General features: G+C 35.3%; 2 protein-coding genes across 2 annotated transcripts; one reads left to right on the forward strand and one right to left on the reverse strand.

The window, feature by feature from the left end:
- The first annotated feature begins 11351 nt into the window (after positions 1 to 11351).
- LOC125594214 (aldehyde dehydrogenase family 3 member H1-like) lies at positions 11352 to 14368 on the forward strand. Its single transcript, XM_048770507.1, has 10 exons — positions 11352 to 11685; positions 12314 to 12382; positions 12456 to 12552; positions 12632 to 12838; positions 12935 to 13050; positions 13172 to 13276; positions 13350 to 13522; positions 13595 to 13685; positions 13775 to 13924; positions 14022 to 14368. Exons 1-10 carry the CDS (start codon positions 11479 to 11481, stop codon positions 14253 to 14255), a joined length of 1449 nt encoding a protein of 482 aa, XP_048626464.1. The 5' UTR covers positions 11352 to 11478; the 3' UTR covers positions 14256 to 14368.
- LOC125594215 (protein psi1-like) lies at positions 14338 to 15873 on the reverse strand. The gene is made up of 4 exons (XM_048770508.1): positions 15744 to 15873; positions 15653 to 15708; positions 15048 to 15463; positions 14338 to 14946 (listed from the first exon to the last, which is right to left on the reverse strand). The coding sequence occupies exons 1-4, from the start codon at positions 15871 to 15873 to the stop codon at positions 14496 to 14498; spliced, it is 1053 nt and encodes a 350-aa protein (XP_048626465.1). The 3' UTR covers positions 14338 to 14495.
- Positions 15874 to 16145: the final 272 nt, after the last annotated feature.

A 16145-nucleotide genomic window follows, 5' to 3' on the forward strand; every position in this document is an offset into this window, starting at 1 on the left:
CTTACTTTTATTCTGGATCTATTATTGATTTTTGCATTTAATTTATTGCAGGTCAAAAAAAATAAAAATAAAAATAAAATATAACCAAAAAATGAGACCCAAGGAGAAAATTGTCCAGCCTATCGACAAATGAGACCAGGTCGACATCGATTGACAAATCTACACCAGCACAGATCGATAGCCACTTAATTGTGTCGATCGACATCAACCATCAGCGGGAAGGTATATCGTTCTACCTTGTTACATAGTGTACTTATGATTTATTTCTCACCAACCTTCGAACAAATACACACTGGGACGGTTTAATTTAATTATGGGAGGAGGTTTACTGATATCTAATTTACTTTATGAGTTTTACAAAATGTTTTTCAAAAAAGTTTTTATTGAGTCAAGAAGGGGATAATGAACTTTACAATTTCACTTATTATCTAACCACTCTCTAGCACCACTCTTAGATTTATTGACTGCAAAATGTATTAGAGATACTAAAGTGGATCACCTACCAATTATCCACACTTGCTGAGAATGTTTGAAGGAACCAAAACTGATCTCCAACCTAACTGAGCTTAATCTGCTTGTATTGGGGCTTGGTATACCTTAGATCGGATTCCTCCTTCAAGTCTGGAAGGTAAAAGTCTGTATGGATCTAGTTTTCCTTTCTCTCCCCTTCAGTTTTAAAAAGGATTAGAACATGACTTGGTGGCTACAACCATTAAGGCTTGATTCACAAAATTCTAAAAAGAGATAAATGTCAAAAAGAAGTGAACAGGATCTGGTGGCTACAACTATTTGAGTTTGATTCATGGAAACCTGTCCAAATATCTCAGTCAATTAAAAAAATAAAATGATACCCTTTAAAAAGGGAGACATTGACTGAGGGAAGTGAGAAGAGAGAGAGAGGAAAGGAACTAGAAAAGACTACTTGTGTATTCAGAAACTTGTTTAAGTAAGATTTCATGTGTCTTTTGATCGATACACCCAAGGTAAAACCTACACCTTTTATATATGTATTAAATGAGATCAATAGAGGGGTGAGTCAGACACTATTAGCTAAATTGATGGTTAGATAGATTTGGTTGCTAAGCTAGGATATGGTATATAAGATACCTCTGAAATTAGAATTGATTTGATGTGGCTTGCAACATTGTAGAGGTGATGATATGAGTTTTTAAATTGTGTGAGTCTCTGCTGTTTTAAAAACCTCATTTGCAAAGACTACTCTTTGTTTTGCTTGAGGACAAGCAAAATGGTAAGTCTAGGGTGTGATATACTATGGATTTTACCCATATTTAGCCATGGTATTTAGGTGTGATATACCATGGATTTTACCCATATTTTACCGATATTTAACCCTATATGTGTATCGATTGACGTTCTGAAAGGTGTATCAATCGACTATCCATCGATAGTATCGATCGACATTTTCCCCATGGCAACAAACGACAATTGAGATCTGGGATCCAGACAATATATATTCTAAACAAACGAAGTTGATAGAATATTACTTAGTTTGAGTTCTAGAATATCCAGTATACAACCTTATCTTCTATGCTATTATAATTCTGATTACATGAATAGAAATCCTAAGTCTAACGCTTTCTCATATTATTTACAAAACCTCAAAACCAACCGAACAACTGTCTTGTTCACCACTGCTTGAAATTTTACCATTTCTATAATTTACCTAGCTTAATCATAAACTGTTTAAGATCTTTTGTGTCCCCCAGATCCTTTTGAATTTGATCCCTAAGTACTACAACTCGACCTCTTATTTGAAAGAGTAAAAATCACTCCTTAAGGTAATTTGAGTGATATCACTTCAACTAGAACCAAACCATTGCCAAAAGGAGGTTGCACTCGACTTATGGCAACGTTCATTGGATCTTTATCAAACTCAACTAGAACCAAACCAACTTTATATGTGGTATTTATTGATTCAGAACATGAAGGTTGGAACTTAGCATTTTCCTTTGGACTCACAGCTCCTAGAGCGACATGTGTTTCATCGAGTAGAATGAGTATTCTTTGAATCCATAGGTTTTTTAATTGTTGTAGTTCTAGGGAAATGAGCGCACTTCCGGGGGTAACCAAGGATAGGAGACTGATATTTCCGTTTCATGACCATTAAAATTCTTAGATGATTATGCTTGGCAACTCAGAGAGGAGATTGACTCTTACCCAAAGTTTTGTAAGTTCAAATTTTTCTTTACGCCCGGTCTACTGAGACTCTCTCTCTACTGAACAATACATAAGGTACCCGCGAAGTTTGACCAGGCCTATTGTAGTGGTGAGCTGAGGATCTTCATAAGAGAAGTTCGATGACCAAGGAGCGATGAACATAGGACTCCCAGGCTGGGGCGGATCTACTTAAGGTAAGTATGGGGCAGTTGCCCCCCATGAAATTTAAAACTTTCCATTAAATGATAATTATATATTTCAGTTGCCCCGTTCAAAAATACTTTCTGACACCCTAACAAAATCTATTCTCAAAGCTCATTTCAAAATATCTATTATTTTCATTTTCTTACAAGGTCATTTATTATATTTCTTTTAGCATTATTATGTTTCCATATTTGATTTGCGAACATTAAATCAGTGTTTCCGTTTTATATAAATAAAATCAATTTATTTTTTGAACTTAATAAAATCAACTTGTTGCTAATAAGTATTTTTATAACAGAAAATAAATATCTATTTATTTAATATGTTATAATAACTAGTTTTCTTTACTTTATCGTAATACATGCAATGACAATAAAAAAATATTATTTTTATTTTACTTTTTCATATATAATTATTAATCCATACTATGAATGAGAAAAAAAACAATATTTTAGAAGAAAACATTGTATGATCTTAAAATATGTACTTGTATTTGTCATGTCATGAAAAACCTGTCTTTTTCTATTTATAATTTCCGTTTTTTTTGTTTTTTTATATAAGATTTTTTCCCTACAATGGATCTGTATAATACACTTATAAAGTTGATAGAAAATATTTCTATAGAATATATAATGCAAATGTTATTAATGATTATTAATTGTTTGCCCCGGGTGAACTTCTCGGCTAGATCCGCCACTGATTACCCAGCTATCATCCATGTTGGTCTACTGAGTATAACCTCTCTTGTTCTCACATTTGAGACCTTTAAAAGAGAGCAACCATTACCAATTTCATGAACAAATATCATGGAACCTAAGCAACCCCAAATAGCATTTACAGCTCAAATGATTCTTCCTTTGGGAGGAACATCGCCACTGAATCGGGCAAACAAAAACTCCTTGAACTCTTCTTTCGCTTCAGCAATGTTTTCATCCAGAATGAGGACAAAGGGAGCAAATGAAATGTGCTGAGAAGGAGTGTTAAGCTCTTCTAACTGCGCATAGCGTTGGATGATGCTTGCAAGCTAACTCGTAGATGAAGACCGTGGGGTCTCCATGTTAATTAATTTTATGATTTCAGTTATGAAATCTACACCCAAGACCATATTCTAGTTTAGATTAATTCAACCCTAATACTTTCGAGAGAAGAAAGAAGAAACACTAACCTTAATTCATTCGTATTTGGATCAATCCTCATGTTGATCTTCTCCCCTTTAACCTTCTCTTTAGTGATTTCTTTGATGGACAAGAAATCCTAATCCTTTCACTCATTCTCTTAACCAATGATATTATTGTGGTGTCTTTCTAAGAGAAGTAACTCTCTCTTTCTTACTCACGTAAGACCAGAAGAAGTGTGGCCAAATATATATTTATTGTCTTGGTAACTCTTCGGTGAAGAGACATCACACTTCATACCCTCTTGTCTTAACCACTACTATTAATATTTATATATATGATTATAGAGAAATGACATTTATAATTAAGGTAAAGTAGGAGGGTTATCAATACACCCATATTCTAATTCTTTTATCGAAACCGATCCATCACAGTATCGTCTTTTATATTAGAATATAAAATTTTAATATGAACTTGAACTTTGTATTAAACCAATAGACACATAGGTCATATAGAATATAAAATATTCTTACATTCTCCCACTTGACCTTTGTGTTGTCTTAAGGGTTTAATAACTATAATGTGCACTTTTACTTCAAGTTAACTTTGATCTTTACTAAAATTAGAAATGATCGGATCATGGCGGTTGTATGTCATTTAGCCGGCATAGTCCCTTCCATGTATCAAAAATCAATTCTAACTTTATATTATCCTTACATGAGAATAATTTATATTCTCAAAACTTTACTATATGTTATCGTTGAACCATAAATGTGTACACATACTTTAATGATAACATATCTAATAAATCAGAAACTTAACTTTAAGTGAATTCCTAGGTGTCAAATACTTAATGAGCATTCCATAAATATAATAGCAAGACTTTATCTGTAATACCCATACGCTCTAAACGGCCGTTGAACGCCTTGGGTGGTAAACCTTTAGTTTGCGGATCCGCTATCATTATATCCTTTCTTATGTGCTCAAATGACACTCTATGTTTCTGAACTTCTTCTTTAATAGACAAGTACTCTAACTTAATGTGCTTAGCACCCTTCCAACACTTGTCATCCTTTCAAAAGAAGACAACTGCGAAATTATCACCATAATCTCTCAGCGGTTTGGCGTTAGTGTCGACAATCCAAAGCCCTGAGATAAATTTCTGCAGGCTCCATACATGAATTGTGGCTTCAAAGCATACCACAATTCAACCTTAATAGTGGAAGTAGCAATGACAGACTACTTTCCACTTTCCTTTAAATTGTTCCCACAAATAATAGAACAATACCTAAACGTTGATTTTTACCATCAACGCATCCGACTTTATTTGAATCTGAAAATCCTATGACCTTTAATTGATTGGATCTCTTTTATGTAAGCATGTTCTCGTTTGTGCCTTGCAAGTACCAGAGGACTTTTCTTTGCAGCATTCCAGTGGTTCATTCTGGGATTACTTTCATATCGGCCCAAGTTTCCAATATCAAAACTGATATCAAGCTGAATACATTCAAACTCCCAACCACTAATGTCTAAGGAAATCTTTTTATTTCTTTACGCTCCTATTCATTTTTAAGACATTAAATTTTACTAAACGTATTTCCCTTTTGAATTGGAGCTATTCCTACGGAGCATTTTTCTATTTTATATATCTCTAAGATCTTACTGATATGTCCTTTCTGAGACAAACTCAACAATCCTTGTGATCTATCTCGAAAATATTTCTATTTCAATTACGTAAGACGTCTCACCCATATCTTTCATTTCAAAGTTCTTAGAGAGATACTACTTTACATCATGTAACATGCCTTTGTTATTTTCAGCAAGCATAATTACATCAACATATAAGACTAACATCAATAATAAGCTCCCACTGATCTTAATGTAGATACATTGATCTACGATGAGCTCTACAAAACCATACGTCGTGATGATATCATTAAACTTCAAATACCATTGCCGGAAGCTTGTTTTAGTCCATATATTGACTTTCTCAGCTTACACACCATATTTTCTTTTCACGCGGCCATGAAAATTTCATGTTGGTCATATATACTACTTCCTCAAGCTCTACTTTCAGAAAGGCGGTCAAATATCTATCTAGTGAAACTCAAGATCATAATGAGCCACCTAAGCCAAAACAATTCTAAGAGAATCCTTATTTTAAACTGTAGAGAATATCTCTTTATAGTTAATGCCATCTTTTCTGGGTGAAACTTTTAGCAACAAGGCGAGCCTTATATCTTTCAATATTACCTTTCGAGTTATGTTTAGTCTTAAAGATCCATTTACAATCAACGGTTTTGAAATCATTAGGAAACTCTACTAAGTACCAAACTCTATCACCCTTATATCTTATCTATTTGCGGCATTAAGACTTTTCCAGAATTGTCACTTTCCATGGCTTTTTGAATGAGATCAGGTCTTCATAAATCTTTAAGGCACATTCACTTTCAATAGCAGCCACAGTTATTTGATATGGCAGATCTGCTTTTCCTTTCAGATCGCTTTTAAAATTACTTATGGTTCACTATTCTTTACTTGAATTGCAACATGATCATTGACTATATATTTTAGCTAGTGGTATCGGTGCACCCTTATGTTGTTCTATTGTGTAGAAACAACTACCTCAGATGCAACTTCAGGTGAAGGAACTTCAACCCCAAATCATTAATGTCCACCCTTCGTAGTTCACTACTCCCACTAGTTTCACCATTCTCAATGAACGTAGCATTACCCGATTCAACTAATATCGTACTATGGTTAGAACAATAAAATTTCTTCTCCTTTGATTCTTTCAGGATAGCCATATGGCAGTCATATGATCAAGTTTCTTTTCATGTGGGATATATAGCTTTATTTATGATGAGCAACCCGTTACACGTAAATACTTCAAACTAGGTTTCCTTCCGTTCACAGTTCATAAGGGATCTTAGGAACTGTCTAACTAGAAACCTGGTTCAGCACATACGTTGCAATTTTAATGCATATATCCACAAAGAAAGAGGTAAAGAGAAATTACATAACATGCTTCTAACCATCTCTATTATAGTACGATTCCACCTCTCTACTACACCATTCTTCTAGGAGTATTAAGCATACTGTATTGTGCACAATGCCTCTACTTTGAAGTAACTTTCCATAGAGCTCACCTCCTCTATCAGATCTCACTACTTTTACTAATCTAGCCGTCTTTCCATCTTATCAGTGAACACCTTTAGCACATCCACAAACTTAGACCTTTCATGCAGTAGATAAGTATATACATACTATGAGTAATCATCAATAAAGGTGATGAGGTCCTTTTCACCGCTTCATGAAGGAGCATCGAAAGGGACACATATATCGGTGTGTATTAACCTAAGAAACTGAGTGCTTCTTGTGGCTGGTTTCTTTACAGTATGTTTAGTCTGCTTTCCTTTAATGCAGTCTATACATACATGTAGGTCATTAAAATCCAATTGAGGAGGAATTTCACTCTTCACCAACCTCATTCTTCCTTTGGAAATGTGACCTAGTCTTTGATGCCACAAGAAACCGATCTTTCATTAGATGTGCTATGATTAGTGCCTCTAATTTCAACCACCAAGTATTACTAGAAATTTCAATAAGACTCCTTTCATAGCAAACAAGACTTTAATGTTTACTTTGTTATCGAAACAACCCTTTCTTTTAGGACAATCCAACTTGAAGAGTCTCGTTTTATTGCAAAAGAAACATTCCATTTCCTAAGGTCTTTAACTTTACAGCCAGATTAGACATGTGAGTCACATGATCACGGATTGGATGGGACCAGTCAAACATTTTCATAGTTAGCTCATTTATGAGACTTCCTACATCTGACTTACAACCAAATCCGACTATGAGCACTACTTAAATATACTCTATAAATTCCTTCTTATTTTCTGTCTTAGACATCGATGACTTAACCCTTTCTACCGTCATCAACCTCATTACGTTCAAACTCAGCCTATTAGATTGATCTTATCTCTTACACATATTTTTGTTTTAAAAAAAAATATATATATATTATGAGCTATCTTCCATAATGGCTGAGGGCCCCACATCAATTACTATGGCGAAATCTAATGTCATCACACCCAGTGTGAACCAGATCTTTTCAGACCACTCGCGAAATTGAGACCATTGAACTTTTCGACAGAGTTAGAAAATGAAAATACATTTGCTGAAGCTGCAAGCTTTAATACATGCTTACCCTTTACTACTTTGAAACTTTACTTCAGATTCTAAACTTGGTATAAACTTTCGCGTTTGTATTTAAGCAACCTTTGGGCAATACTTAAACACAAACACTTTCAGTGACGCCAAAATACACTTTAATAACTAATCATTTAAAACTCAAGTCAAATGGTATATTACCTTTGGGTATATATACTACCGACTATAGTAAAAAATGACTAGTTCTTTTCATATTATTAACTATATTCAATGATCCACCTTTGGGTGATCTCCAAGAATATAAAAAATAAAATAATTGATCACTAGAACTTTAATGTCATTTAGCGTCTTTTTTTTTATCATGATCAATCATACTACTATTAATTTTAATATTTGTAAGTAAATAACAAGATCACTTTGGTGACAAACATGTCATAAACTATACGAACATTAAAAGATTAATAGGAGAATTTCTCCTAATATTATGTTATATTTTATAACATAATTTCTATATTGTGTTAATATTTTATAACACAAGTTACCTATTAATAAAATGCAGCGAAAGCATTTTTTTAAAATTACAACTTTTATATATACAATATTTTAAATTAATAAAATATTATATAGCTTATTTGTGTCCCTGAAACTGTATGGAACACTTGTTCATTTTCATACATTTGTGTAGTAACCGTTAACACGTCCAGAATTTTAAACCATAATGAATCAATTATTTCACTCAAACTTATGTATTCATTGACATTCATGAATCCACACAACCAGCAATTTATGTTGCCGTAACTAATTAAGTAAAATAATTAATTCTAATCAATCCTTTTGTAACGGCACTACACAAAATCCCTTAATCATGCATGTAACTTATATTTGTTATCGTGAAACCCAGATTTCACGTTGACACTATTAAACAAATACTCCTTATCATCGCAAAGTTGCAAACTTAATGGTGACTCTTTCATATTACGACAATAACCGCAGTAACAACATTATTTTCTTTCTTTTATGGCAGTTGTCGCTCTCAAATCTTTAAACCAGTGTCATGTTCTTAATTAAAAAAAAAATCACTTATATCATGGCAGCGACAACGCACAATTGATCCTTTATCAATTTCGACATGCCACTATGAACAGTTCTAGTGATTGATCTTTTATCATAAATGTACGGTTATGAATCGTACGATTACTTAATTATACTTTTTCAACCCACTATCATTTCTGCTATGCATTCTCTTAGTGATACTATTACGCCCTTAATGATACGAAACATAGTACCATCCCTTTTTAGAACGTCACTTATTTAAGAAAAGGTCAGTGGCTTGATCCATATAATTAAGCACTCGTTCTCAAACATGATCCAATGTACTTAAACCGATACATATGTTTACCATGCCGTACGATATACGAGAACTTACGTTACTATTACATGGATCATGAACACTCTTTAAAATGGATTAACCCATGTATGTTCATGAACCCATGAGAACTAATTACAGTGAATTAATTAAATCTAAATTGGCTCTGATACCACATGTTAATTAATTTTATGATTTCAGTTATGAAATCTACACCCAAGACCATATTCTAGTTTAGATTAATTCAACCCTAATACTTTCGAGAGAAGAAAGAAGAAACACTAACCTTAATTCATTCGTATTTGGATCAATCCTCATGTTGATCTTCTCCCCTTTAACCTTCTCTTTAGTGATTTCTTTGATGGACAAGAAATCCTAATCCTTTCACTCATTCTCTTAACCAATGATATTATTGTGGTGTCTTTCTAAGAGAAGTAACTCTCTCTTTCTTACTCACGTAAAACCAGAAGAAGTGTGGCCAAATATATATTTATTGTCTTGGTAACTATTCGGTGAAGAAACATCACACTTCATACCCTCTTGTCTTAACCACTACTATTAATATTTATATATATGATTATAGAGAAATGACATTTATTATTAAGGTAAATTAAGTAGGAGGGTTATCAATACACCCATATTCTAATTCTTTTATCGAAACCGATCCATCACAGTATCGTCTTTTATATTAGAATATAAAATTTTAATATGAACTTGAACTTTGTACTAAACCAATAGATACATAGGTCATATAGAATATAAAATATTCTTACACTCCATAGACTGAGCAGGCAGTGCTCGCATGCCTTGGAGTTGTCCAGAGGCCTGATGTCAGTTTGCTCAACCGGGCTGGATGATGAAAACTTCAACGACTTTAAGTGGCGGAGAGGGAATATACATCGTGACTGGAGAAAGTGAGGCAGAGGAATGTAGAGCCTAGATTGGGTGTGAAGTCGGATTTGAAGTTAAGGCCGCCAGATCTGCAATAGGAGCTTAAGAGGAAGGTTTATGGCTACTACTTGCAGGAACCAATAGAGGAACAATGGGAGTGGAATCTTTTGAATGAATACCATCAATTGTAAAACGTGAATCGAAGATGAAGGCTTGAAGAAGTCCACGCCTAGTTTTTTTCCTTCTCTTAACCTTGTCCATCGAGAAAAAAAGATAAGCAAGTAGAGAAGAGAGAAGGAAGAGTTCTCATCTGATGAAAAAGAAAGGAAGAACCCTGATCGCTTTCAGCTACGAGAAAGAGGAAAGAGAAAGCTGGTAAAGAAGTGGATTTTATCAACAAGGAGATCATTTAGTCACTCAGGCTTACCATACATGTAATTATTTTCACCACGATTATTGTGAGGACCATTATTATGAATTTGATTTAATGTTTAAGGTAATTCTCTGAGATGATCTTAAAATATGATTTTCACCAAAAGAGCTCATAAAGAGAAAAATAATCAAAAAAAGTTTCATTAAAGATGACATTTACTTTATAGATATTTAAATGTACATAATTATTTAAATAATTAAAATAAAATAAAATCATTTTGTTATTTATGAATAATACGTTTTTGAATTTGAACTTTTTCAAAAAAAAAAATTATTTTCAATCTTTTACTTTTAAATCCTAAAATTTTAATATTTATTTATTTAATCAACCCTAGGGGTAGAAAGTATCTATTTACCCTTTAGTGAATTTTCTTTTGGTCATCTTCACCTCTTAGAGTTATATCTGTAATAAAAACTGTTTTACGATCATCCTGTAGAATTTCTCTAACTTGTTTTTTTGGACAATTTTTTCCACTAGCTTTTTTTTGGACAAATTTCTCTTAACTTTTTTATTACTGTTTCATTAACGTTTAATTATCACTCGTTCAAATCAACCACACCTAACCACTTACATTAAAACCAAGCCGAACCGGGGTGGGAGGATAAACCACCCTTGACTCAGGAAGCAAGTGGGTAGCTCAACCTCCACCAATACGAATGATCATTGGAGTGAGTAATATCCAAATATACCAAAATTGTAGTCTACACCGAACCCAACAACCAATACACGCGCTTCATTTTGCACGTGCAAGAAACGCAATCACACGTGAGTTGCGAGTTCGCTTATGCTCCGCGAGTAAAACCCACACGCCTTTCTCTTCTGTCCACCGTCACTCACACGTATACGCACAAACAACATTATAGTATATATTTCTTTCTTTTTTAATCTTATTTTTGACGTCTTTGAAATACTTTTTAAAACGAAATGTCTTTTTCATACAAACATGGGATAAAGTTAAATATCGAAACGCATGCTTTTTTCATATAAAGAAAAATCAAATCATATATCGTTTTTTCTTTTAGTATACAGGATCAAACGTCAAAGAAGACAATCCAGCTTCTCTTGGGATCCGAGCTCAATCTCTGTCCGTGTTTGCTTACGTAAGCGTCTACGTCATGGTGAAGGTCTTCCAAGCAGCCGATGCGACCGATTTGGTGACGGAGCTTCGTCGGAGCTTCGATGACGGAGTCACTCGCGGCTACGAGTGGAGAGTCACTCAGCTTAAAAAGCTTCTCTTAATCTGCGATAACCACGAGCCTGAGATCGTCTCCGCTCTCCACGACGATCTCGGCAAGCCTGAGCTCGAGTCTTCCGTCTATGAGGTCAAACGCTTTTATGATTTCGCAGTTTTGTTTAATTATTAATAATCAGAAATTGAATCTAAAATTTTCAAACTAGAGATTTCGTTCGATTATCATACTTGTGGTCGGTGCCGTGTTGTGTTGTGTGACCATGATGTTTCTAGTTGGACACTGCATGAATAGAGAATTGAATGTTATAGGGAATCAACATAGACTCTGTAGATAGACTTTGGCTCCACCGCACCACATTTAACAGTAACAAAAATCTTTACATATACCATATATCTATATGTTTGCAGTCAAACCGCTTTGTTCCGTACCGCTTAATACGAACCAATACTAATGAGAAAAAGATATTTGGTCAGGTTTGTTGAAAGCAATACGCATTTAATGTTGCTCATGCTACTTGTGGACCTTAAAACAATTAATTTAATCAACCTTACCAACCTGAGTTTTCTCTGGGATTTACACGTGTTTTCAAATACGTTTTGTTCCTTCAGACATAGAGCTGACCTTTTCTCATTTAATGTTTACCAACAGAAATTGTCAGTGAGGTTGATAGCTTTCTATTCCTGTCATGTGTTGGTTTGTTTGGTTACTGCTATCTACTCGGTAGTTATTTGATCTTGATGGTTAATTAATTATGCAGGTTGCTCTGTTGAGAAACTCTATCAACTTAGCTGTTAAGCAGTTAAAAGACTGGATGGCACCAGATAAGGTGGTGAATGCAGAGTTTTGGTTTTTCAAACTTGTTGTTTAAACCCACTAATCATTACTCTTTTTACTTTCAGGCTAAGACTTCTCTAACAACCTTTCCTGCATCAGCCGAAATTGTGTATGAGCCTCTTGGAGTTGTGCTTGTAATCTCTGCCTGGAATTATCCCTTTCGTATGTTTAAACAATCAAATTTACCCATTTCACATGTCTTCCTTCTGACGCCACTTACAGTTAATTTGTTTCTTGCAAGTGTTGTCTATTGATCCTGTTATTGGTGCGATATCTGCTGGGAATGCTGTTGTCCTAAAGCCGTCAGAACTAGCTCCAGCTTCATCCTCTCTGCTTGCAAAGTTACTTGAACAGTATCTAGATTCTTCTGCAGTGAGAGTTGTTGAAGGGGCTGTCACTGAAACAACTCTGCTACTGGAGCAAAAGTGGGACAAAATATTCTACACAGGTTTGGCTTAGTCTGTTTCCTTTCCAAGTCTAATATGAAACACACTTGTAGTGAATTATTTCAGGAGACTAAAATGTTCCACTCTTGCTTGGTTAGGTAGTTCTAGAATTGGGCGTATCATAATGATGGCAGCTGCAAAACATCTCACACCGGTTGTCCTGGAGCTTGGAGGAAAATCTCCTGTTGTTATAGACTCAGACACCAATCTGAAAGTACTGAAAATACTCCTTTTCCTAGATTCATCCTCTGACTTGTTTATCTAGAGGCATTGTTGCATTTCCTTTGTTTAGAGGCTGAAAGTGATATATTTTTATTCTTCTTTTTGCTACGAAGATTACTGCCAAACGGATAATTGCAGGCAAATGGGGTTGCAACAATGGACAGGCATGCATTTCTCCAGACTACATCTTGACAACAAAAGAATTTTCTCCAAAAGTGGTACGGTGAAGAAACTTAAGATTGATTTTTGCTGCACGTTTTTAATTTGACCTTTATCTTTTCTCTGCCCAAGATTGATGCACTGAAGCAAGAATTGGAGGCATTTTATGGGAAGAACCCTATGGAGTCCAAAGATATGTCACGAATTGTAAACTCGAATCACTTTGATCGCCTGTCTAAGATGTTAGAGGAGAAGGAAGTTTCTGACAAAATCGTCTATGGGGGTCAAAAGAACAGAGACAAGCTGTGAGTTCCTCTTTATATTGACGATGGATGACATCATTTCCCTTTTGTTAATCTCTTTTCTCCATCCTTCAGGAAAATTGCTCCAACAATCTTGGTCGACGTGCCATTAGATTCTCAGATAATGAGTGAAGAAATATTTGGCCCTCTCCTTCCAATCATCACGGTAAGAACCATTTGTCAATCTATGAAGGCTCTGCTTCATTCGATTATGTTTCAAAAGGCATATTTAACGATCTATTTTGTTCCGCACAGCTCAACAACTTGGAAGAGTGTTTTGACGTGATTCGTTCTCGACCTAAGCCACTTGCTGCATATTTGTTTACCCAAAACCAGAAGTTGAAAGAGAGATTTGCCTTGACAGTTTCTGCTGGAGGCATCGTGGTCAACGACATAGCTGTTCATGTAAAAACAATCGCTCTATCCAAGCAATTGTTTAATTATCATAATAATAATAATAATAATAATGTATTAACATCCAAACATATCCGACATTGTGCAGCTTGCAGTTCCCACATTGCCATTCGGAGGAGTCGGTGAAAGTGGAATGGGTTCTTACCATGGTAAGTTCTCATTTGATGCTTTTAGTCACAAGAAGGCTGTTCTCTACAAAAGCTTTATAGGTGATGCAGCAATCAGGTATCCACCCTACTCTACAGGAAAGCTTAGATTGTTAAAGGCGCTTGTCAACAGCAATATACTCGAAATATTCAGAGTCATTTTAGGTTTATCTTAAAAGGTTGAAGATAAAACAACTACACACACATTCTCTTCGATTGGGTTTTTTGTTGTATGTTTTGGTGTTGATGAATATTGAAAGTCTATAAATAAGTGGTTTCTTCTTTTCAACTTGGTTGTTTACAAACTTAGATGACAAAAGTAAAGAGTCTCTTTGGATTTTTTTTTTTATCTAACCATGTTGTAAAAGCCTCCCCTAAATAAAAAAGGGAAAGAAAGATTGTATCAGCAAACGCAATCAAGAAGAGTCTTCTTGAAGAATGCTCTGAATCTCTGCCCTTTGATCATCTGTAAGTTGTTGTGGGAACTTAGTCCGAAACCAAACTCTCAAATCTCCTCTCTTCTTCCCTCCCTCCTTTGGATTTGGCATACCTTTGCCTTGAACCACTGTGACATATCCAGGGTGAATAACATCTTTTATCTTCAAACTCATGTTGTCACCATCAGGTAAGGCAACACAGAACTCGAATCCCGTTAGAGCTTCGAGTAGAGAGACTTCCACCACCATTTCAAGGTCATCTCCTTCTCTTTTAAACACCCCATGCTCTTTCTCGACTATCACGAATGTCAAATCAGCCGGTACACTCCCCATTGCTTCGTTTCCTTTTCCTTCAAATGTTACTTTGGTTCCTCCTTTCCATCCTGGTTTCACTTTTATTTCCACCGTCTCTTCCTCCTCGCTCAGTTGCCTACACAACAAAGTTAAATCTTAGTTAGTCTTGTTTTTCAAAAGGACTCGTATATCCAAAGTTGAGTTTTTTTTTTTTTTTTTTTTGTGAAAGAAGCAAACCCTGAGGTTGTAATCACATCTCTCTTGATCTTAATCTTCTTAGTGCATCCGTTGCATAGCTCCTCGAGTGTGCAGCTTAGTTTCTTCTCCGTTGCTTGAGGTTTAGCCACTTTTGCGGACGAGCTCGAGTATAAGATTGGGTTTGCTAAGCTCCTTGGAACCGTGGTCGTCGATCTCATAAGTGTCGGCATAAATCCATTTGAATCCGTCTTGTTGCTGCTGCTGTTGCTCCTCCCTAAAAAAGACAAACTCCGCATCGTGAGATTCGGATTCGTCGTGGCCGTGTTCTGGCTACAACTTCTTGAAAGAGATGACGGCTTCCTTCTCCCCACGAAACTCGCGCTGTTGTCGAATCTATAGCTACGAACCTTGCAAAAATTTGCACCTTCCACCTTGTTAGCCACCGGCTTTGATTCCTAAGAAATGGATCAACGTTTGTCAGTGACATGAATCTTTTTCGGACCAGGAACAAGAGTAGGTTAAACTAGTCCCCTCTCAGAACTTCTCACGTTCTCTAACCATTACAGATCCAAAAATATATTGCATTCATCTACCCAAAACTTTGAAACAGTTATATTATATTTGTGAAATTTTAATATCATTACCTGGAAACGGAACGCGTTTGGATCATCAGAGACGTTGAAAATCTGTTCTTCGTGATCTTTGGATTTGGTGCGGAGCTTTCGTTCGTGTTACTGGCCTTATGGATATGGTTAGACTTTTCACGAGGCAAAACTCTTGAGATTGCTCGGAAAAGTTTAAAGAAATCACGGAGGAGAAAGCTTCGTTTCTTTGTCGAAGGCTGAGCCGCCCCATGAGTTGCCATTCACGGCGAAGAGAAAAAAGGAAAGGAGAGGCAGAGAGGAAAGCTAGAGGAGAGAGAGAAATATGAGACGTTTTTTTGTTTTGAGAGAGATGGGCGATAGAAGAAAGGTACAGAAACTGTAATGTTTTTTTTTTCCGTTACTTCCTTTTTTAGATCCAAATATTTTGACTTTGAACGGAAACAGGTAGAGAACATATCTTGAAACGCTTGTGTGATCATAATAATCATTAAATAGGAGTTGATTCATTCTTTTCCTTTATTACATCTCAAAA

This window comes from Brassica napus (genome assembly GCF_020379485.1).
Source record: "Brassica napus cultivar Da-Ae chromosome A5 unlocalized genomic scaffold, Da-Ae chrA05_Random_12, whole genome shotgun sequence".
Classification (NCBI taxonomy): domain Eukaryota; kingdom Viridiplantae; phylum Streptophyta; class Magnoliopsida; order Brassicales; family Brassicaceae; genus Brassica; species Brassica napus.